The 23,758-nt window shown below is 45.0% G+C and overlaps 1 protein-coding gene across 1 annotated transcript; it reads left to right on the forward strand.

Annotated features, from left to right (window-relative positions):
* Nucleotides 1–19,765: 19,765 nt before the first annotated feature.
* On the forward strand, nucleotides 19,766–23,683 carry LOC134289411 (uncharacterized). Its single transcript, XM_062855201.1, has one exon. The coding sequence runs from the start codon at nucleotides 19,766–19,768 to the stop codon at nucleotides 23,681–23,683; it is 3,918 nt and encodes a 1,305-aa protein (XP_062711185.1).
* The last annotated feature ends 75 nt before the right edge of the window (nucleotides 23,684–23,758 follow it).

Below are 23,758 nucleotides of genomic sequence, written 5' to 3' on the forward strand. Positions count from 1 at the left end.
TGCAAAATTCCGCCAGGCTGAAAAATTATTGAATGTCGGGTCAATTTTTATCGTATGTTGGGCCATTGTTGGACCAACATCGAACATCTTTTGGGTCTATGTTAGGTTTCGTGGCCAAAATAAAAACAGGTGAATGATAGGTTGATGTCGGGTTTGACGTCATCAATGCTGGAGCTGATATCAATTAAATGATGGAAGGATGGTTGCTTATCAAAATTTCAGCTGGAAATGACGTTTTCAACACTGCACGGAAGGGGGGGGGGGGGGGTTAGGGGGCATATGGCGCTGTCTACGTAGACTCATTTTTGGCAATCTCAGACCCCCCCTCCCCCCTCATAGACTTTCGTTCATACATAGTTTTCGAAATTTGTATAGATCGTAGACTTTGGACAGAACCCCCCTCCCCCCATCAAAGTCTACGTAGTTTATGGACAGGCCCCATCTCAACATAACATCCCCCTCCCTCCCCCCATATGCCCTTAACACCACTCACTACTTTCCCGTAAACGAACCTTATACCTAATCTTAAGTACTCGAACTGATCTGAACACAACCAAATTCCATTTATGTACTGTAACCTAAATGGAGGGACCTAAATATATTTTACCTAAATGGAGGTTCCTACCTAAATGGAGGTTTGAGTGTATGGTATCTTCGGCAAAGCTGTTACGAAGATCAAGGTGAATTATTATTTGGTTCGAGTTTCTGTCATTAGGTGGCGCTAGTCGCAAATTTACAAAAACATAAAAATTTTAATAATTAGCCAGAAAATTTTAAACAAGCTATAACTTCTTATTAGGTGCACCAAATTTTTACTGCATGATCCCCAACTAGTTAGCTATAGTTAGTACAAATTTGGGCTTGATTAGTTAACTCTACGTGAAGTTGAAGTATTTCTTGTAAAATTATTCTAATTTCTTATTCTAATTCTAAATTTTGAAAATGTAAGACTAATAAATTGGTCCTTGTTTACCATTTGACTTGACTCAAATTTGTCTGAAGAGAAAAAAAAATTACAGCTTGTGGAATGCATTTTTAGAAATTCTATTCATTTGCAACCTATTTGTAACCTATTTGTAACTAGCACCGCCTAGAGATGAAATTTGCATCATCAAACTGTAAGCTCTTAACTTATCAAACAGTTTTGCCGTGGAAACCATCTTTCTAAGTAACCAGCGTCCTGAGATTAAAAAAAATATCGGCTCTTTAGCGCCACCTATTAATGAAATATCGAATCAAACGGTCCATCAACTGTTAGTCCTCGATCAGCTTAACAGTATTGCCGAGCACACCAACACTCCAAGTAATTAAAACCCTGAGATATATGGGTGAAAATTGTGTTATTGTTTGTCTCTGATATCACAAGATGTGATGTCTCTTAGCTTTTTTTGAATCCACTGGTATGCGTTTGGTTCATCAAAATATTTGAACAGCCCCCTGCGCACTCTGCGTGTGCACTGAGTAGCAATGGCAAATTGCATGCCCACGTCACCTATGAGCAAAATTCAGAGTAAAACGACTTATCATTTAAGTTCTTGCGTTGCAACTTTCTTGCAGAATCTTCAATTTTACTAAATAATCTGAATCCTGATGTAAAAATGATTCAAAATTTGTATGCTCATTTAGTGACAGAGGTTCGAATCAAACGGTCCATTATCTGTGAATTCTTGACTTACCAAACATCTTTGCTGAAGATAGTAAAGACGGTAAGAGAGTTATTAGGACCCTGAGATATTTGAAGTATAAAATTTGCATACTCAGTGACGCCACCTTTGTGTGGATTTTCGAATCAGATTTTGCATCATCTGTAAGTTCTTGACCTATGAAACAACTTTGCCGAACACACCATCTTTCTATGTGATCAGGATCTTGAGATATATGAGATGTAAAATTTGTATGCTCACTAGCGCCAGCTGTGTGTGAAGGTTCAAATCAAACGGTCCATCATCTGGAAGCAATTGACAAACACAACAACTTTCTCGAAGGCGTCATCTTTCTAAGTGATAAGGATCCAGTGATATATGAGATACACGGTTGTAGGTCATTTCCCAGAATCCCATTCCCCAGAATGCCGTTCCCCAGAATGCCATTCCTCAGAATCCCATTCCCCAGAATAGGACATTTCCCAGAAAGCCGTTCCCCAGAATAACCCATTCCCCAGAAAGCCATTTCCCAGAATAGGACATTCCCCAGAATCGTTTCTATTTTTATTTTCAAATTGGTTTCGAGACAAAATTTGAGTAACTCTGATACGGTTGGTTGAGCAGTACTAAGCTTATAGTTGCACTAGTGTTTGGCTACATTTACCATTACTTAATTGATCGGTGGCTTGTAATAGTTGCTGCTGAATTCATCTGAGATTGTCCCTTCTTTTTGAAATTGGCTGTTCTTTCTAGTTGATTTGTTGGAGAGCTCTTTTTCGGCCAAACTGCTTAACTTTATATAAGAGATTGTTCCTTCTTATCATCAATGGCTGTTCTTTCTAGTTGCACTACTATCATACATGGTTAGAAGGAAAAAGATGACTGACTCTAGCTATTTTTTCGTACTCGGCGACACACTGTGCATGATACACTACCGCCGTCTGTTGAGCGAGAAGTGCGAAAAACATTATTTTTTGCTGGATTCAGGTTAGTGAGTACCATTTTGACGCTAACTCAAATCACACTAAAACAGGTCAACACGAAATTGCGTCGAGTAAACCCTATTCACCTTTTTTTGTAAATGTCTTAATAATGCAAACAAAGTTATTTTAATGTATCGGATTTATATGGCATGTATAAGTAAATGAATAGTATGAAATTTTCCATTAATTATTTTTGAGTGCCCATTGGAATAATTACATGTATGGTTGCATCCACCCAAAAAATTTCGAAGGGAATTTGGTCACAAGGATAAACTCCAGTGTCTGGCATCTTCACTAAGGCATTGACTACTTGATTTACACAAAAGTATCATTTAAAGTAGTACTATTTTTACAAACCTATTCGTGGTATCGTACAATGGAATATGTCGTTCATCTTTTTCTTCTAACCACCTTTGCTGTTATGTAGTATATTGGCAGACAAACGGCTTATTCTATAAAAGACTCCTCCTTCTTTTTATAATATGCTGTTCTTTCAAACTAAGTTCGATAGATATCGAAGGCACACTTTCAATTAACATGAGCACAAACTGTAACAAGCAAAAACCTAAACTGCTCTAAACTGTTACTGTAGCGCAGTAGTTTGGCGAATATACAGTTAAGTTTTCCATCTATATGTCCAAACAACATATTTGCAGCCTAGTGTCCTTTGTCCTAATGAGTTACCATCTTTTCTTTTTAATTTTTCATAACACTGGTATATAATTCAACTTCATGCAAAAATGTGGAAGTCTACAAGTTAATGTACTGCTGAAACAGTTATTCCGAGGTGCGTACAATAGAATGGCTGACTTTTTACATCTGAAATTTGCCTTCTTTAATCAGCAGGCTGTTCTTATGGGATATTTTGGAATTTAGATTTTCTTTTATTGGATGTTATTCAAAGTTGAATGATAAAATGACTGTCATTGGTTATCTCTATTTTAGAAGTACAACCTTCTTTAACCTTCCTTTGGCATGACGTTGGCAGCAGCTCGCTGACGTAGTGTACTATTTGGGTCAATGACCCTAATGCCAAAGGAGGGTTAAGTAAGGTTGCCGCATTTTTGTTTTTAACTCAATATTCATTACATGAATTTTGAGATACACTAAAGAAGGGTTGTAGGTCATTTCCCAGAATCCCATTCCCCAGAATGCCGTTCCCCAGAATGCCATTCCCCAGAATCCCATTCCCCAGAATGGGACATTTCCCAGAAAGCCGTTCCCCAGAATGGCCCATTCCCCAGAAAGCCATTCCCCAGAATAGGACATTCCCCAGAATCGTTTCTTTTTCATTTTCAAATTGGTTTCGGGACAAAATTTAACCTTCCGTTAATCGCGCTGTTGTACTTTGTACAACACATGAGAATTATCGACTATTACTTTGAAACCATCTTTTCTATCGATGTCAACCCCAAATGTATTCTACAGGAATCTTATATGGAATATTATAAGACCTATTTTGAAAACAGTATAACTCCTTATAATGCGGAAAATTGAAAATCGCAATATGAAGAACGTACTATATTTAAGATAAGATAGACAGTTGAATGTGAATTAGTGTATTTCAAAATCTTAATGGTCTAGAAATATGGTGTCTTCGGCAAAGTTACTTGGGATATCAAGGGCCTTCGCGAGGTGATCTGAGAAATTCAGATTTCAACCGATAGGCGGCGCTAGTGAGCATGTATTTTTTACATCCCATATAACTCAGGATCCTGAGTACTTAGAAAGATGGTGTCTTCGGCAAAGTTGTTTGGTTGGTTGAACACTAACTGATGGAGGGCCGTTTGGTTTGAAACTCCACATCTAGGTGGCGCTAGTGGGCACTGACATTTTATAACTCATACATCTCAGGACCCTGATTACTTAGAAAGATGGTGTCTTCTGCAAAGTTGTTTAGTAGATCAAACACTAACTGATGAAGACAAGTATGATGTGGAATTCCACATCCAGGTGGCGCAAGTGAGTACTCAAATATTATAACTCATATATCTCGAGATCCTGATTACTTAGAAAGATGATGTCTTCAGCTAAGTTGTTTAGTAGATCGAACACTAACTGATGAGACAAAAATGACGTGCAATTTCACACCCAGGTGGCACTAGTGAGCATTCCCATTTTATACCTCATATATCTCAAGATCCTGATTACTTAGAATGATGATGTCTTCGACATTGTTGTTTGATGGATAAAGGATGGATGTACTTATCCCGTGACATTGACAACCTTAAGATAGAGTATACTGAAATACGATGGTCAGATATTGAATATTTTACTAAGCGCTTTAACTTCATGTATTATTCAATCAAGTGCAAATTTAAACAAATTATAATGAACTATTTGTGTAATTTTCAAATTTTGAAAACTTTCGGAAGTATAAAAATTTACAGCTCGTCGATTTTTTTTTCTAGACGAACACGTTCATGCTTTTGCAAATATACAACTAGCGTCTTCTGTTGGCAGAAGCACGAATCAAATGGTCAATCAACTGAAAGCCCTTGATCTACCAACCAACCTTGCCAAAGATATCAACTTCCTCAGGTAATCAGACTTGGAGATATATAAGATATATATAAAAATGAGTTCAAAGTTTCTTTGAGGCAACAAAACTCACGAACGGGTGAACCGATCAGCATGACTCTTGCATGGTTCGATTCGTATTCATGGTGGCTGTTTTTATAAGTATTAAAAATTACGAAAATAAACTGGAAAAGTAAAAAAATTGACGGTGCTATTTTGAGCTTAACAGTTGTCAAACCTCCACAAGACGGCAAGACAAGGTTTGCCGGGCCAGCTAGTAAGATATAAATTTGCATACTCATTAGCACTACTTACTGGCGAAATATTGATTTCAACGACCCATCAACCAAATGCACTTAACCTATTTGACAACTTTGCCGAAACCACCATCTCTCTTCTAGTAACCAGGATCTTGAGAACTATTGCATATACATTTTTTATGTTCACTAGCGTTATCTAGTGGTGAAATTACTATTCAAACGGACAACTATCTGTAAGTTTTCGATCTTTCAGAAGGTCGGCACGAGAGGTAACTTTTCCTCCATTTGGTCTTTGATCTACCAAACAACTTTGCCGAAGACACCATCTTTCTGAGTAAAGTGGAGCTTCGTGGCCGTTCGGTTAGCGTTACCAAGCGTGTAACCGCACCATGCTATCCACTGGTGCATGTAATGTTCTGTTCAGTCTGTACAGCCTCTTGCTGAAGACGGTGTCCCGCGCCTTTTTAATCGGGATCCTGAGCTACATGAGATTAAAAATTTACATGCTCACTAGCGCAACTATCACTCATCTATAAGCCCTTGATATACCAAACATCTTTGCCGAAGACACCATATTTCTAAGACATCAGGATCCTGAGATATAAGATATAACATGAAATTGCTCACTAGCGCCGCCTAGTGGTGAAATTTCAAATTAAACTGCGAATCATCCGTAAGTCCTTGACCTACTAAACAATCTTGTCAAAGACACCATCTTTCTAAGTAATCAGGATCCCGAGATACATAGAATATAAAGTTTATTTGCTCACTAGCGCCGCCTAGTGGTGGAATTTCCAATTAAACGGTCAATAATCTGTAAGCCGTTGACATACCAAACAACTTTGCCGAAGACACCATCTTTCTAAGATATCAGGATCCTGAGATATAAGATATAACATGATATTGCTCAGTAGCGCCGCCTAGTGGACGTATTACGAATCAATTTTGTCAGCATCAAGTAGCCCATGAAATTTACAACAACTTTGCCAAAGACAGTCCTCCTCTAAACAATCAGGATCCTTAGATATTTCAGAATGTATGGGTGTTGTACAAAGTACAACGCGCGACTGCTCGCGTTACAAAAATTGGCGCGAGTACTGAAAGGTTAAGTAACTCTGATACGGTAGGTTGAGCAGTACTAAGCTTGTAGTTGCACTAGTGTTTGGCTACATATACCATTACTTAATTGATTGGTGGCTTGTAATAGTAGCTGCTGACTGAGATTATCCTTTCTTTTTTAAATTGGCTGTTCTTTCTAGTTGATTTGTTGGAGAGCTCTTTGGCTCCCAGGAAGACAAACTGCTTAACTTTATATAAGAAACTAGATGTACCCGACAAACTTTGTCTTGCCTACTGCGTTTTTTGACGTTTCAAGTCCTCTAGCCAAGCCCAAGTCCCCGGTCAAAATGTATGGAAGATCAATTTTCAACTCTCATTTTTCCCATGTTTTATGCCTCATAAACCTTCCTTGGGTGAAAACTAACAAAACAAAAATAAGACGACCAAAATCGGACCTTCCGTTCGCAAGTTATGCGCGGTCCCACGTATGCCACTGCATTTTTATATATATAGATTGTTCCTTCTTATCATCAAAGGCTGTTCTTTCTAGTTGCACTATTATCAAACATGGTTAGAAGGAAAAAGATGACTGACTCTAGCTTTTTTTCGTACTCGGCGACACACTGTGCATGATACACTACCGCCATCTGTTTAGCGAGAAGCGCGAAAAACATTATTTTTTGCTGGATTCAGGTTAGTGAGTACCATTTTGACGCTAACTCAAATCACACTATAACAGGTCAACACGCAATTTCGTCGAGTAAACCCAATTCACCTTTTTTTGTAAATGTCCTAATAATGCAAACAAAGTTATTTTAATGTATCGGATTTATATGGCATGTGTAAGTAAAATGAATAGTATGAAATTATTATTTAATTATTTTTGAGTGCCCATTGGAATAATTACATGTATGGTTGCATCCACCCAAAAAATTTCGAAGGGAATTTGGTCACAAGGATAAAATCCAGTGTCTGGCATTCGAAAACCGTCACTAAGGCATTTGACAACTTGATTTACACAAAAGTATCATTTGAAATAGAACTATTTTTACAAACCTATTCGTGTTATCGTACAATGGAATATGTCGTTCATCATTTCCTTCTAAACACCTTTTCTGTTATGTAGTATATTGGCAGGCAAACGGCTTATTCTAGAAAAGACTCCTCCTTTTTATAATATGCTGTTCTTTCAAACTAAGTTGGATAGATAACGAAGGCACACTTTCAATTTACATGAGCACAAACTGTAACAAGTAAAAATCCTAAACAGTTTAGAGTAACTGTAGCGCAGTAGTTTGGCGAATATATTGCTGTGTGCATTCAAAATGCAAATATCAAATGCGGGAGTACCAAATGCGGTAAGATTTTCTAACAAGTAACCCGATGTCAGTGGGAGCTTTCGAATCCTAGGTTGGCGGTGATATTGGCTATGGTTGCTACGTTGCCTTTGGTAACATGTGTTACCGCGTTTGAAGCGCATTTGGACACCGTTTGCATCTTGAACGCACACAGCAATACAGTTAAACTTTCCATCTATATGTTTTGCTTTTTCTAAAAATTCGCTGTTTTGTCTCCGGTAGGTCCAAACAACATATTTGCAGCCTAGTGTCCTTTGTTCTAATGAGTTACCATCTTTTCTTTTTCATTTTTCATAACACTGGTATATAATTCAACTTCATGCCAAAACGTTAACTCTACAAGTTAACGTACTGCTGAAACAGTCATTCCGAGGTGCGTCCAATAGAATGGCTGACTTTTTTCATCTGAAATTTGCCTTCTTTAATCAACAGGCTGTTCTTTTGGGATATTTTGGAATTGAGATTTTCTTTTATTGGATATTATTTAAAGTTAAATGATAAAATGACTGCCATTAGTTACCACTATTATAGAAATACAACCTTCTTTATAAAGAAGTAAGGTTGCCGCATTTTTGTTTTTAACTCAATATTCATTACATGAATTTTGAGATACACTAAAGAAGGTATCATTATATGAAAACCATTTCCATTTTAAAGTTATCTCATTCAACGATTTTTAATTTTGCTGGATGGAAGGGTGATTGAAACCACGCTAAAGTGTTCTGGTCTTCCTCTGGAGTTAAAAAATCACCTTGAGCTTTAAAAACAAACAATTCACCATAATTCCCATGGAACTTCTGATTCTCATATTTTTCTGGGGAATGTCCCATTCTGGGGAATATTTTTCTGGGGAATGTCCCATTCTGGGGAATGGATTTCTGGGGATTGGGTCATTCTGGGGAATTCCATTCTGGGGAATGTCGTTCTGGGGAATGGGTTTCTGGGGAATGACATACAATCCTAAAGAAGGTATCATTATATGAAAACCATTTCCATTTGAAAGTTATCTCATTTAACGATTTTTAACTTTCCTGGATGGAAGGATGATTGACACCACGCCAAAGTGCTCTGGTCTTCTGATGGAGTTCGGCTAAATCACCTTGAGCTTTAAAAACAAACAATTCACCAGAATTCCCATGGAACTTCTGATTCACATATTTTTCTGAGGAATGTCTCATTCTGGGGAATAATTTTCTGGGGAATGTTCCATTCTGGGGAATGGATTTCTGGGGATTGGGTCATTCTGGGGAATTCCATTCTGGGGAATGTTGTTCTGGGGAATGGGTTTCTGGGGAATGACATACAATCGAGATACACAATTTACATGCTCACTAGCACCACATAGTGGTGTAATTTCGAATCAATCGATCCGTTATCTGTAAGTGCTCGACTTACTGAGCAGCTTTCCTGAAGACGTGACGCTTCTACAAGCTCTAGATCTACTGATAATTTCGTTTGAGGACATTATATTACTAAATTGTTTGCGCTAAATAGCGCCATCTAGTGAGGAAATTTCGAATAAACCAACTCACCACCAGACGGCGCATGACTTACCGAACAAATTTGCGAAGACGTAAATATTCTAAAACATCAGAATGAAAACATAGAGAATTCAATTTGGGGTCCAAATAGACCCCAGGTATACAAAATCGCCCGGTTCAACTTTGGCATAGAATAAAACTCGAAGTATGTCATGAAATCAACTTTATGTTTGCCTAAATAATAGAACTAGGTCTAGCTTGAAGGTATTGAAAAAATAAAGTCAATATGTGTGCTATACCCAACTTGTTTGCCATTACTCCAAAGTTGCTTGGGGTCCAAATGGACCACAGGTATCCATTAGAGGGTTTTAATATTGCTTCAATGAAGTGTTTAACCGTTATGTGGCCGGCAAACTTTTTGCTTTTTTTCTACACCGTGTATTTTAAATGGGGGCTGGGTACCCGGGTACCCTGCCGGCCACATAAGGGTAAGAGTAATGCAGCATTATAGGTATTCACAATTTTAATTCTCAATATATGGCAAAATTGATGCACTTATATACGGCTTCGTGGTTACTTGGGATGTGCATAATTGTGACCAGTTTTATTCAGTAGATCACAAGATCTAATCACTAGCTAGAAAAGTCAAGGTGAAAAAATATTCTTGAACCTTTCATTATTCATTGTTAAAATTTCAAAAGTGTGTTGGCGCTTACGTCAACTATGCGAATATGTGTAGAATAGTACGCCACATAACTCGGTTTGTGGTTGCCGCTCTGCATCCTCGGTCGCGCCACATGCTCCCCAGGTCAAGGTCCACGCCTTCTTGTGCCAACCGGATCAGTAGCATATAGCAAATTCGCAGGGTTGTTATCCAGCAATCTTGCAACATGCCCTGTCCACCGTATCCTTCCGGCTTTAGCCACCTTCTGGATGCTGGGTTCGCCGTTAAGTGCAGCGAGCTAGTGGTTCATCCTTCTCCGCCACACACCGTTCTCCTGCACGCCGCTGGAAATCGTCCTTAGCACGCGTCGCTTGAAAACTTCGAGTGCTTGCAGGTCCTCCTCGAGCATGGTTAATGTCTCGGGTCCGTAGAGGACCACCGGTCTTATTAGCATTTTGTGGATGGTCCATATAGTGTGTTTCTTCTGGAGCCCGTAGCAGGCCCGACTTCCGCTGATTATGCGCTGCCGAATTGCACGGCTCACGTTGTTGTCAGCCGTCAGTAAGGATCCGAGGTAGACGAATTCCTCCACCACCTCGAAAGTATTCCCGTCTATCGTAACATTACTACCCAGACGGATCCGGTCGTGTTCGGTTCCGCCTACCAGCATGTATATTGTTTCACCACCAGTCCAGTCTTTGCTGCTTCGCGTTTCAGGCGGGTGTACAGCTCCGCCACCGTTCCAAATGTTCTGTCGAAAATATCTATGTCGTCCGCAAAGCACACAAATTGACCGGATTTTGTGAAAATCGTTCCCCGGCTGTTGAGCCCGGCTCGTCGCATCACACCTTCCAGAGCGATGTTGAAGAGTAGGCATGAGAGTCCATCACCTTGTCTCAGTACCCGGCGAGATTCGAATGGACTGGATAGTTCACCCGAAACCCTTTCGCAGTTTTGCACACCGTCCATCGTTGCTTTAATCAGTCTAGTCAGCTTCCCAGGAAAGCCGTTTTCGTCCATGATTCTCTATAGCTCTGCGTGGTCGATACTGTCGTATGCCGCTTTGAAGTCGATGAACAGGTGATGCGTTGGGGCGTGGTATTCACGACATTTCTGGAGGATTTGCCGTACGGTGAAGATCTGGTCCGTTGTCGACCGACCGTCGATGAAGCCGGTTGATAACTTCCCACGAACTCATTCATTTTAGGTGACAGACGACGGAAGATGATCTGGTCTGGGATAGCCCTTTGTAGGCAGCATTCAAAATAGTGATCGCCCTGAAGTTCTCACATCCCAAATGGTCACCTTTCTTGTGAATGGGGCAGATTACCCCTTCCTTCCACTCCTCCGGTAGCTGTTCGGTTTCCCAGATCCTGACTATCAGCCGATGCAGGCAGGTGGCCAACTTACCTGGGCCCATCTTGATGACTTCTTCTGCGATACCATCCTTACCAGCTGCTTTGTTGGTTTTGAGCTGGTGAACTTCCCACAGCGTGAGAGTTGGTTCATTTCCGTCCTCCGCTGCACTGGCGTCTTCGTTTCCTCCGTTGTCGTGGTCTCCCGTGCCTACGTTCTCCACGCCATACATGTGCTGATCAAAGTGCATTTCGATCACCTCTCGTCCGTCCGTCAAGAGGCCTCCGTCTTTATCCCTGCATATTTCGGCTCGCGGCACAAAGCCGTCGCGGGATGGGTTGAGCATCTGATAGAACTTTCGTGTTTCTTGGGAACGGCACAGCAGTTCCATTTCGTCACACTCCGCTTCTTCCAGGCGGCGCTTTTTCTCCCGAGAGAGGCGGGTCTGCTGTTTCCGCTTCTGTTTGTAACGTTTCACGTTCTGTCGGGTCTCTTGCTGCAGCATTACCGCCCTCGCTGCGTTCTTCTCCTCCAAAACCGTTCTGCACTCTTTGTCGAACCATTCGTTCCATCGATTCCGTTCCACGTACCCGATGGTGCGCTCGCCTGCGTCGTTGATGGCTGCTTTCACTGTACGCGGCCTCGAGATTCTGCGCGTATGCTGAGGCGACATCCGGTTGTTTCAGATGCTCTAGGTTGTACCGTGGCGGTTGCCGGTACCGTACATTGTTGATGACGGAGGGTTTTGAACGCAGTTTGGCCATCACCAGATAGTGGTCGAAGTCGATGTTGGTGGTACGATAGGTCCTTACGTCGATAAACCTGCCCAACACACCTCCTGCAGCGCCACGATGCCGAACCCGCGGTCCTTCAGTAGATCGGCGAGTATGCGGGTGCTTGAGTTGAGTTGAGAGATCGCCAGTTCCACGTACCGAGTTTCCAATCGCAAGTCCTTTTTGTTCACTGGGGTCGTTGCCGTTGGTCTCGGTTCGTATTATTCTGTTGCTGATTTTCCGTTACAATGGTTTTTTACGGCTGGCTCGTAGGGCCTGACACCAACCCCCTACTTTCCGGAGGACCATAGTGCACAGTTGAGCTTAGAGTCCTTCCCTGGCACTCGGACGTAGATCAGCCGCCCCTAACATGGGGATCAGACGCTGATGTGAGCCGCTCCTCCTGGAGAACAGACGCTCAGGTTTGCCGAAGCAAACCCCCCCCCCCCTCCTTCCCTGTCAGCCTACGACCAAAGTTCCCACCGGGGTTGATTACCCGATCTTCCCTAAGGTTGCTCATAGTTTCCGGCCGTTTCTTGGTACATAATACTGTATTTCATTCATGGGTATAAAATTTGTTCTCTTCACACTTCGATATCAACGCAGATCCAATGAATAATGTACCTTAATAATGTCAATAGTATGTAATAAAATCAAGCATCCCAGCAGATCATTGGGAATGTTATCAAAATTCGGTTACAATGGAAAACCGAATGGAATACTCAACCACTTCCAGAAGCGAGACGCAAGAAATCAACGCAAAAGGACACCTGCTACTGCCTTCCTTACGCGCAAAGTTTGAATTGGATTGTGAAGGAACGCACCATCACTGTTCCAGAGCGGTTGCTGGCTGGGCTGGCAACCTGCTGCGTGGGGCTTATCTTTATTCTTCCACCACACCGCCCCGAAGCTTTGCCTCCCGGACGGACGACGATGACGAGGCGTAGTAGAAAGCTAATGCCGAAAATCATTCCTCCAAAATAATTTGATTTTTGCCAAGCATAATGGCGTTCGGAGAAATGTGCACACAAAAAAAACCAACACGCACCGAGCGAACAGGGAAGAATGTAAATCAGCGGCGTGGATTTCCTGCGAATCCTAAGTCGGTCGGTTCAGTTCGGTTCGGTTGGGCTGTTGTTGCTGGATGGATTGAAGTTTGTCGTGGGAGTGCGCTCCTACTACACAGCAAGCGAAAGAGGAAGACATTTCGAGATCAGAGTTTTATTTCAGCATCTGTATGATGTAATTTTTATGAGGTAGATTGAGGCGCTTCTCGCGCATACCAACACGGAGAATACGCGCCCCTCCGGATCCTAACAACTTTCCGAAGGAAAAGTGTTCCAAGAATACCGAAGCGAACATCCTTTTTCCACAATAATGGAATACGCAGCGACGGTGCGGTGGTGATGATGCTTGTTGAAAAGAGCGGTGGGTGAACAAACGCTCCATGCTCCGATGAAGAATTCTTTTCGCATGGCTCGCATGAGTACCGTGGCGCCATCGTCGTTGACGGCACACACTCGCTCGTGCTTGATTTTGAATAAAATTTATGATGCCATATAAAAGCCCAAACAAAAGCTAATAAAAGTGAATATGCGAAGAGATACAGAACAGAGTACGGCGAGATCTCTCTGTTGCCGAAGACTGAGACCGCCAATGTCGCTCGAAATTGAAGTGATGGGTAAGTTCGGCCGGAGGCTACTTATCCAATCCGTCCTTTGCAAACTAAGTTTACCCATTAGATGGGGTAACGGCTTCGTCATGCCATTTCGTTGACGTACCCAACCGTGCACGGAAGGGGATAAAGGGTTTGCGTGCCTAAGTGCTTAGGTTATGTCTTCTCATTTATAATTTTGAGCTGTGATTGTGCTTCCTTTAAAGTAAGTTTTCAGTAAAGACATATTCTAGCTTTCAGTAAACTCGAGGAAAACTTTTACTTTCAAACGAGAGGGAATAAAAATTTGAATCAGCATGGTGTTCAAGTGTGTAGCTAGATAATAAATACGGCACGGTGAACAATGGACATACACGCTAAGGCCGCTCAGCACTAAAGTGCATAATTTCCAGACTACACCAAAAATGTGTAACCCTTGCACATTTACAAAATCAGCTCCAGTGTCCGCAAAATCGTTAAATTCGCAAAAATTTGTGTACGCCAATCTAGCTAGGTTTACTAGTGACCTTGGAAAACAAAAAAAAATCGACATTTCGCATCTAGACGAGTGTACGAGCTGTTTTTTGAGAATGCGTAACTGTCACACATTTTTGTGTGGTCTGGAAATTATGCAATTATGAGTAGGTCTTACACATTTTAGTGCTGAGAAGTTTTAGCGTGTAGTAAAATGCAGGCCCCACCAAAGGTCATTTGCCTCTTCCCAGCAATTCCTATTCCTATTTCCGGGAAACTAGAATAGGGTGGTCTGCTTGCCGAAGAGAGGATATCCAACTCCGATGGGTTCTTTAGTTGTATTTATGTTGACAGGGTAGAGTAGCCTGTTTCTACAAGCCTGAACAACGGTTTCTCATGTTAGGGGCGGCTGATCGACATCTAAGCTCGACAATCGACTAAGCTCAAATGTGCACCCTTGTCCTTGGGGGGTCGGTTTTCGGCCCTGCAGTTAGCCATAACACATATTTGCAAAGGGAAGTAAGCATAAAAGAAATACGAAAAGTCGAACTGCCGATCTCTCAACTTCAACGGAAGAACCCGCATACACGCCGATTTACTGAAGGACCACCAGTTCAACATCGTAGCGCTGCAGGAGCTGTGTCGGATTGGATCCATGGTACGTACGTCTAGAGCTGAGTGTCGCGGACTGACTCAGTATGCTCTCTCAGCGGGAGCCAAACATTGGGAGCCAAACATTGAAGATGGAGGTTATGTTAAACATTGTTGAACCAGTGTGATTGATTGAAGAGTATTGTTATCTAGGTGCTACGGATACAATCAAACCTGTTGTCACGATGTCTCCATTTGCCGCTGTCAAGCCGTTGGAAAGCGAGGAGAAGGATAAACATTGTTTTGAGCCAATTTTATCTAATTTTGAAACAACTATCCATCAAAATTTCCATCGCGAATGGAAAATAATAAACTTTGAATATGAGAACAAAATTGGAATAATGGTGGATTGATCATGTTTACCATTTCCGAACAGCGTCGCGACGGCGTGTTTGACAACTGCACTGAGAGAGGTGGTTGCAGGAAAATTGAACGCTCGTGCGTGTTTACAAGCTGTGTGCCGGGAGTGTGTAGGTGTGTGTTGGCTAACTTGAATAATAAAATCGTTTCTATTCGCAGCACCTAGGTCTAGAGGTAATCGTACCATCTACCAGAGCTGTAGAATCACACGCTAGCTAGGAACAACTTTCATCATGATGGGCGATATGCAGAGGTGCGTGATCGGCTGACGATCGACGAAAGAATGTGCCAGGTTGGAGATCGAGGACCGATTCTTCAACTTCATCATAATCATCGTCCACAGCCTCCATTCAGGAAGCACTGATGATGACAAGCAGAGATGGCATTTTTTTTTTTTTCCTGTGTTGGGGACATGATACCACTGCGACCATTTATTTGATCTATTGTGGTGTGATCCTCTTTGTTTTTGCCGTACTGGAAGTGTTGGTCCCTATTTAGAAGGGATTATCCTCCCAGTAGTTGGCGTGTGTCCCAATCAGGTACTATATTTCTAATGAAATTCAGCATCCTTTTGGGATTGCAGACCCATATTTCCCACGGTGCCAACAGGCCCTTATCAAGGTATTGGCAGCGCTTACGATAAAGCGCAGCACATTCGCACAGTAAATGCTCAGAGCTTTCGCTCACTAATTTGCAAAACCGGCACTTATCATCTTGCACTCTCCCAATTGTTTTGAGGTGAGATTTACAAGGACAGTGACCTGTAATTAACCCAGTAAAAGTACTTAAATCATGTTTATTCAGGTTTATTAACCTTAATGTTCTATTAGCATCCGGATATATGAATCGTTTTGATTGACGACAATCCGGTGTACCAGCCCAGGTAAGTTTCACTTTTTCCCTTTCTAAGTTCTTTAATTCCATTTTAAGGGCACAAGGGGCACAGATGGCATGGTGCACATCATATTGGCGCACGCTTACACTTACTTACCTTACCGGCCAGGCTAAGTCCTGAGTGGCCTCTGCTGTGCATAGTAGCCGTCTCCATTCCACTCGGTCCATGGCTGTTTGTTTCCAGTTCCGCACCCTGCGTAGGGTCCGCAGATCGTCCTCCACTTGATCAACCCACCTGGCTCGCTGCACACCACGCCTTCTTGTACCGGTCGGATGACCCTCGAGAACCATTTTAGTCGAGCTGATGCAGCTCCAGGTGCATTCGTCTTCTCCAAATCCTGTCCTTCTCCAAATCCCACTCTGCCGTAGACGGTACGCACCACCTTCCGTTCAAAAATTCCAAGGGCGCGTTGCAGCTCTGCACATAAAGTTCATGTTTCGTGCCCATAGAGATCTACCGGTCTAATCAGCGTTTTGTAGATAGTTAACTTCATGTTACGGCGAACTTTATTCGATCGTTGAGTTCTACGAAACCTAAGGTAAGATCGATTTCCTGACGCAATGTGTCTCTGAATTTCTCTGCTGGTGTCATTGTCGGCGGTCATCAGTGAACCCAAGTACACGAATTCTTCAACCGCCTCGATTTCATAACCGTCGATATAAATTCAGGGTGGCGGGCGCGGAGATTCCTCCCTGGAGCCCTTTGCCATCATGTCTTTGTCTTTGTTTCCGCCATCGTCTCAAATTTACGAGCTGTACTATCAATATCATCAGCGAAACCAATCAGCTGAACGGACTTCGTGAAAATCGTTTCACTCGTGTTTATCCCCGCTCTCATTATAACACCTTCTAACGCAATGTTGAACAGCAAACACGAAAGACCATCACCTTGCCGTAGCCCTCTGCGAGATTCGAAGGGACTCGAGAGTGTCCCTGATACTCGAACTACGCACATCACACGATCTATCGTCGCCTTGATCAATCGTATCAGTTTATCCGGGAATCCGTATTCGTGCATAATCTGCCATAGCTGTTCTCGATCGATTGTATCATACACCGATTTGAAATCGATGAACAAGTGATGCGTGGGCACGCTGTATTCACGGCGTCTCTGCAACACCTGGCGGATGGCGAACATCTGATCCGTTGTAGCGCCTTCAGCCATGAATCCAGCCTGATATCACCCCACGAACTCTCTTGCAATCGGTGATAGACGGCGGCATACAATTAGAGAGAGTACCTTGTTGGCAGCGCTCAGTAGTGTGATCGCGCGATAGTTACCGCAATCCAACTTGTCGCCCTTTTTGTGGATGGGACACACGAAGCCTTCCATCCACTCCTCCGGTAATAGTTCCTCCTCCCAAATCTTGATAATGACTCAGTGTAGTGCTCTCACCAGTGTTTCTCCACCGTATTGTAGAAGCTCGCTTGGTAGTTGATCTGCTACAGCGGCTTTGTTGTTTATCAACCGGCCAACCTCCTCCTTAATCTCTTGAAGGTCGGGGGCCAGACGTCTTCCGTCCTGTACACATACTCCTAGATCTGATAGCACGCCACCTTCGATGCTTGCAACGTCGCCATTGAGGTGCTCTTCGTATTGCTGCCGCCACCTCTCGACCACTTCACGCTCGCTCGTGAGAATATTCCCGTGATTATCTCGACACATGTTGGCTTGTGGCACAAAGCCTCTGCGCGAGTGGTTCAGCTTCTCGTAGAACTTTCGTGTTTCCTTAGCGCGGTACAGCTCTTCCATCGCATCGCGATCTCGTTCTTCCTGCTGGCGCTTCTTCATCCGGAAGACTGAGTTCTGCCTGTTCCGTGCCTGTCTATAACGTGCCTTATTCGCCCTCGTACGGTGTTGCAGCATTCTCGCCCATTCTGCATTCTTCTCGTTTTTTTAACTGTTCACATTCGCCATCGTACCAGTCGTTTCTGTGATTCGGAGTCGCGAAGCCTAGTGCTGCAGTTGAAGTAGGGAATCGCGCTACTTGGGCGGTGGCTTCTATATTCGTCTGTTTTCCACTATAACTCAGTCAAATTTGAACCAATTGACACAACTTTTGAAATGTGGTGAGATAGGTATGGTATCTACCCGTGTACAACATTTCAAGTAAATTGGTTCAAAATTGACTGAGTTATAGTGGCAAACAGACGAATATAGAAGCCACCGCCCAAGTGGCGCGATACCCTACTATCTATGGCGGATCGGATGATGTTCGCTACCGACAAGTACGCTCCGGTGGCAAATGTGCCCCACTTTCCCCTATCACGCAAGAGAAGATGGAAAACGTCAAACGCGGGAGCACCATCATCAGCAGCAAGTTGCTCACCCGCCGCCGGCACCACCATCATCGCCACTCATCGATGTAAACACGCGCTCGTGAGTGAACACGCGCGTTGCCGCCACCGCCACCGTCGGGAACTCAGCGTCATCATCATCATCGCCGTCATCATGCGCAGAGAGCCGACCGCGTGAGTTGCAGTGACACCAGATTTCCGGATTGTTCCAGAAGATTCGAATTTATGTCGTGCAACATTTTTGAGCACTATTTAAGCAGATGCGTTTCTGCGTACTAAGAAACAGTATCATTTGACCCGGCTAACGGTCAAGTAGTGTAAAGTTAAAGTAAAAGGTGAAGTGTACTTACAAGCGTTGGCGTGGCTTGGACAACGCCAAGTGAAGTAAATAAAGTGTTTGAAGTGAAAACCCGTGTGTTCTTTCTTGCGAGAAAGAAATCCCCCGTTTGAGGCACTGCGGAGCCCCAAACAATTTGGTCCGTCCGAACCGGATTCAGCGCCCGTGGAGTGGAACCGGCCTACAGTCCCCGGTTCTTTATCGAAGCGAGGATCCCCTGCCGGTCTGCGAGCCGACCGGAGCCAACGACACCTTGCCGCCGGCAAGGATACCAACCCGTCGAGGCCTTCTGCTGATTTGAGGAGCAATCAGTGGAAGCAGGACCCTATCCCTGGAGAACGCCGGTCAACAAGGAGATCGGCACAAGTGAGTAGTTCCCCTGGTCATCGAGGCGACCAGTCGAGGAATCCCTGCCGGTCTGTGGACGATCGGCACCAACGGTGTCTTCTTTGCCGCTGGCAAAGACACCATCCCATCGGAGGACTTATACCGATCGACGAGGCGGTCGGTGTCAGCGAGGCCTTCTGCTGATTTAAGGAACAATCAGTGGAAGCAGGACCCTATCCCTGGAGACCGCCGGTCAACAAGGGATCGGTACAGTGATTAGTTCCCCTGGTCAACGAAGCGACCAGCTAAGGAATCTCTGCCGGTCTGTGGACGATCGGCACCAACGGTGTCTACTTTGCCGCCGGCAAAGACACCATCCCATCGGAGGATTTCTACCGATCGACGAGTCGGTCGGTATCAGCGAAGCTTTCTGCTGATCGAGGAGCGATCAGTGGAAACGAGACCCTTCCCCTGAAGGATTTTCTGCCGGTCAGCGAGGAGATCGGCACAAGTGCGACGTTCCCCTGGTCAACAAGGCGACCAGCCGAGGATCCCCGTCGGTCAGAGGAGATCGGCACTTTCGGTGACAACCTGCGAGGACACCGAAGAGGAGAACTTCGACCAACCGTCGGTCGTACCCCCCACCCAAACGAAGTGCGTGTGACGAAGAGAGATGTCGCCTCTGAATCACACACCGAAATCGGAGAATAAGAAAAAGGGCAAGAAGGATGAAGAGATGGATGACGTCAAGACCCTCATCTATCACCGTGGCCAAATCAAGAGGAAGGTCACAATGATCAACCAAACCCTGCAGGAAGCAGAGGACGATCTGACGAAGATCACGCCTTCACTGCTGAAGGTCTTCGCGAAGAGGCTGGAGCTGCACTACCAGGAGTACGAAGCAGCTCACCGAGAAGTGCTGGATGCTACACCGCCGTCCAAATTCGAAGAGCAGGGTGAAATGCAGATAGCTTTCGACATGCTGCATATCGAAGCGACGGATCGACTCGAGCGGCTCTCCACGAAGCTGACTGCTGGTGGTGCTCCTGCAATGGCAACCGGCAACCCTCAGGTCATCATCCAGCAACAACCGTTGCGAGCTCCGATTCCCAGCTTCGATGGGAAAGTGGAGAATTGGCCGAAGTTCCGAGCGATGTTTGAGGACATCGTCGTGCGCAGCAATGAATCCGACGCCATGAAGCTGCACCATCTGGACAAGGCCCTGATCAGCGAAGCGTCCGGATGGATTACTGCAAAGATGATCCAGGAGAATAACTTCCAGCAAACCTGGAAGCAGCTTCAAGACCAATTCGAAAATCCTCGTGTGATCGTTGACACCCATCTGGCGGGTCTCTTGGAGCTGAAGCCGATTTCGAAGAGGAACCACAAGGACCTGCTGGAGCTGGTCAAGGCGGTCAACCGGCACATCGGAGGACTAGAGTACCAAGGCGTTAAGGTCGACGCGATGTCTGGTCTCTTGCTGACAAAGATCATCACGGCCCGACTGGATGACCAGACACTTCAGCTGTGGGAGAGGACCCAGGAGCACGGTAAGCTGCCTGACTTCGGCAAGACCATGCAATTCCTGCAGAACGAGTGTCAGGTGTTGGAGCGATTTCAGAACCGTCAACACCAAGCATCTTCAACGAAGGAAGGAAGCTTCAGGCCATCCAACACGAAGTCTACAAGCCAGAAAGTGCATGCTGCAACCCCGACGAGCAAGCTGCAGCGTTGTCTTCTGTGTAACGAGGATCATCGCCACTTCGAGTGCCCTATGTTCAACAAGTGGACAACAACGCAACGTACAGAGAATGTGAAGGAGTTGAACCTATGCTTCAACTGCCTAAGTCCAGGACATCGATCCGCCAAGTGCCCATCCAGGAAGACTTGTGCGGAGTGCCAGCGAAGGCACCACACGCTTCTGCATGAGATCCCGAGGCCATCACCAGAGAAGCTCGCTCAACCGGTACAGCAGGCAAGCACAGCTCCAGTGAACCAACCGGCGTCGCCATCGCAGTTACCCTCTCGATCATCGTCAAACACGGCTGTTCCGAACAACCAACCGTTGGAACAGAAGACGGTGATGCTCATGACAGCTCTGGTGAATTTGCGAGACCTCTGCAACAGGAAGGTACCCTGTCGTGTGCTTCTGGATTCTGGATCGCAGATGAGCTTCATTTCACGGAGTATGGCAGATCGTCTGGCGGTACACCGGGCTCCAACGCTTGTACCAATTACGGGAGTAGGTGCAGCCAGGACTTGTGCTCATGAGAAGTTGACAGTGGCAGTCGAATCCAGGTACACTGACTTCTCAACAATGGTCGAATGCTTGGTGATTCCCAAGGTGACAGGAGTCATCCCCACGACCCAGCTGGATATATCGAAGTGGCCGATTCCGACATCCGCGTTTCTGGCTGATCCCGAGTTCAATACGCCTGGCCAAATCGATATGCTGCTTGGCGTATCCCATTTCCTCCGACTGCTCAAATTGGGAAGAATCCAGCTGCGAGACGACTTGCCCGATCTCCAGGAGACGCAGTTTGGATGGGTGGTCGCTGGTGACGTCGAGGAAAAGCAAAACGATCAGCAGTGCTACGTATCCACAGCCAGCACACTCTCCGAGACCATGCAAAGGTTTTGGGAAGTCGAAGAAGTCAACGATGCTGATCAACCTACGGACCAAAAGAAATGCGAAAAGAAGTTTCAGGATACCCACTATCGAGACGTGGATGGCAGATATGTTGTGTCGCTGCCTTTCCGAGAATATCCTCCCCAGCTAAAGCACAACCGAGAGTTAGTCCTGCGTCGCTTCTTTTCCCTGGAAAGGTGGATGAAGAAGGATCCTGCTCTCAAACTCCAGTACAGCAAGTTCATCGACGACTACGAAGCCCTGGGACACTGCCGAGAGATCATCGAGGATTGCAATGCACCGAGTCAACCCCGGTACTACATGCCCCATCATGCGGTACTTCGTCCATCGAGCTCCAATACAAAGCTTCGTGTGGTGTTCGATGCATCAGCCAAGGCTTCGCCATCTGACGTTGCTCTCAATCAAGCTCTTCTGGTGGGAGCAACAGTGCAGAACGACATCTTCGTCATCCTCGTTCGCTTCTTTAAGCAATTCTTTGTTTTCACGGCTGATATTTCGAAGATGTGTCGGCAGATCAAGGTAGTTCCAGCCCATTCGTGCTTCCAAAGGATTTTCTGGCGAGATGATCCTGCGCAACCTCTTCGGGTACTGGAGTTAACAACGGTGACGTATGGAACAGCGTGCGCTCCATTCCTCGCGACATGGTGTTTGTTGCAGCTGAGTATCGACGAGGCCGATTCCTTCCCTATCGCTGCGAACATCATCCGAGAAGATTGCTACGTCGACGGAGCTGATACCGTAGCTGAAGCCATCGAATGCCAGACCCAGCTTATTGGAATGCTGAAATCCGCGGGGTTCCCTGTCCATAAGTGGAGCTCCAACGCTACGAAGCTGCTTGAACGCATCCCTGAATCAGATCGTGAGGAATTGGTAAATCTCAGTTACGGCTGTGACGGAGTCATGAAAACTCTGGGTATGCCTTGGAGTCGACTGAGGGATGAGGTTGCATTCGACGCGAATCATTTTACCGACTACTTGAAACCTCCGACCAAGCGATCTGTACTACCCGAAATCAGGAAGCTCTTCGACGTGATTGACTTCCTTTCCCCGGTTATCAACATAGCCAAGCCGAAGAAACCATTGGTATCCCTGCAGGCCTTCGTGCGGATCCGTATTGAGAAAATACAGCTGCTCACAGGCTCGTCGAATGTAAAATGGAGGTACGTTTCAACGAAGGAACACCCGGATGACGTCATCACGCGAGGACGGCTGCCAGAAGCACTGCGTACCGGCGAGTTGTGGTGGACTGAGCCCAAGTTTCTTCAATGTGCAGATTACGATGTGGAGATTCCAGCAGACCTTCCTGACTATGCTATCTTGGAGATACGAGCAACACCGATCGTCACTGCATCCGAAATCAACCAAAATGAGCTGCCTCTATTTTCAAAGTACAGCTCATTTCGTAAACTACAGCGTGTGACTGCTCTAGTTCAGCGATTTATTCGGAACTGCCGACTAAAGAACGCCTCACAGCGCGTTACCAGTCATCGTCCAACGATTCCAGAGTTACGAGATTCTCTGGAACTCATCCTGAAGGTTATCCAGCATGAGACGCTAGCGGATGAAATTCATCGCAAGGAAGCCAACGAGCAGTGCAAGCGGATCTATGTGCTGCATCCCAGTCATCGCAAAGGAGTGATCCGAGCTGTCGACGTGAGGATTAACGGAACAACATACCGACGAGCGATTTCCAAACTCTCCATTCTACCGATCGAAGACAACTGCAATCCACATTGCAGTGCTTCAGATGACTTCCAGCCCGGGGGTGCATGTTCGCTACCGACAAGTACGCTCCGGTGGCAAATGTGCCCCACTTTCCCCTATCACGCAAGAGAAGATGGAAAACGTCAAACGCGGGAGCACCATCATCAGCAGCAAGTTGCTCACCCGCCGCCGGCACCACCATCATCGCCACTCATCGATGTAAACACGCGCTCGTGAGTGAACACGCGCGTTGCCGCCACCGCCACCGTCGGGAACTCAGCGTCATCATCATCATCGCCGTCATCATGCGCA

The sequence above is a fragment of the Aedes albopictus genome, chromosome 1, assembly GCF_035046485.1.
Source record: "Aedes albopictus strain Foshan chromosome 1, AalbF5, whole genome shotgun sequence".
Taxonomy (NCBI): Eukaryota; Metazoa; Arthropoda; class Insecta; order Diptera; family Culicidae; genus Aedes; species Aedes albopictus.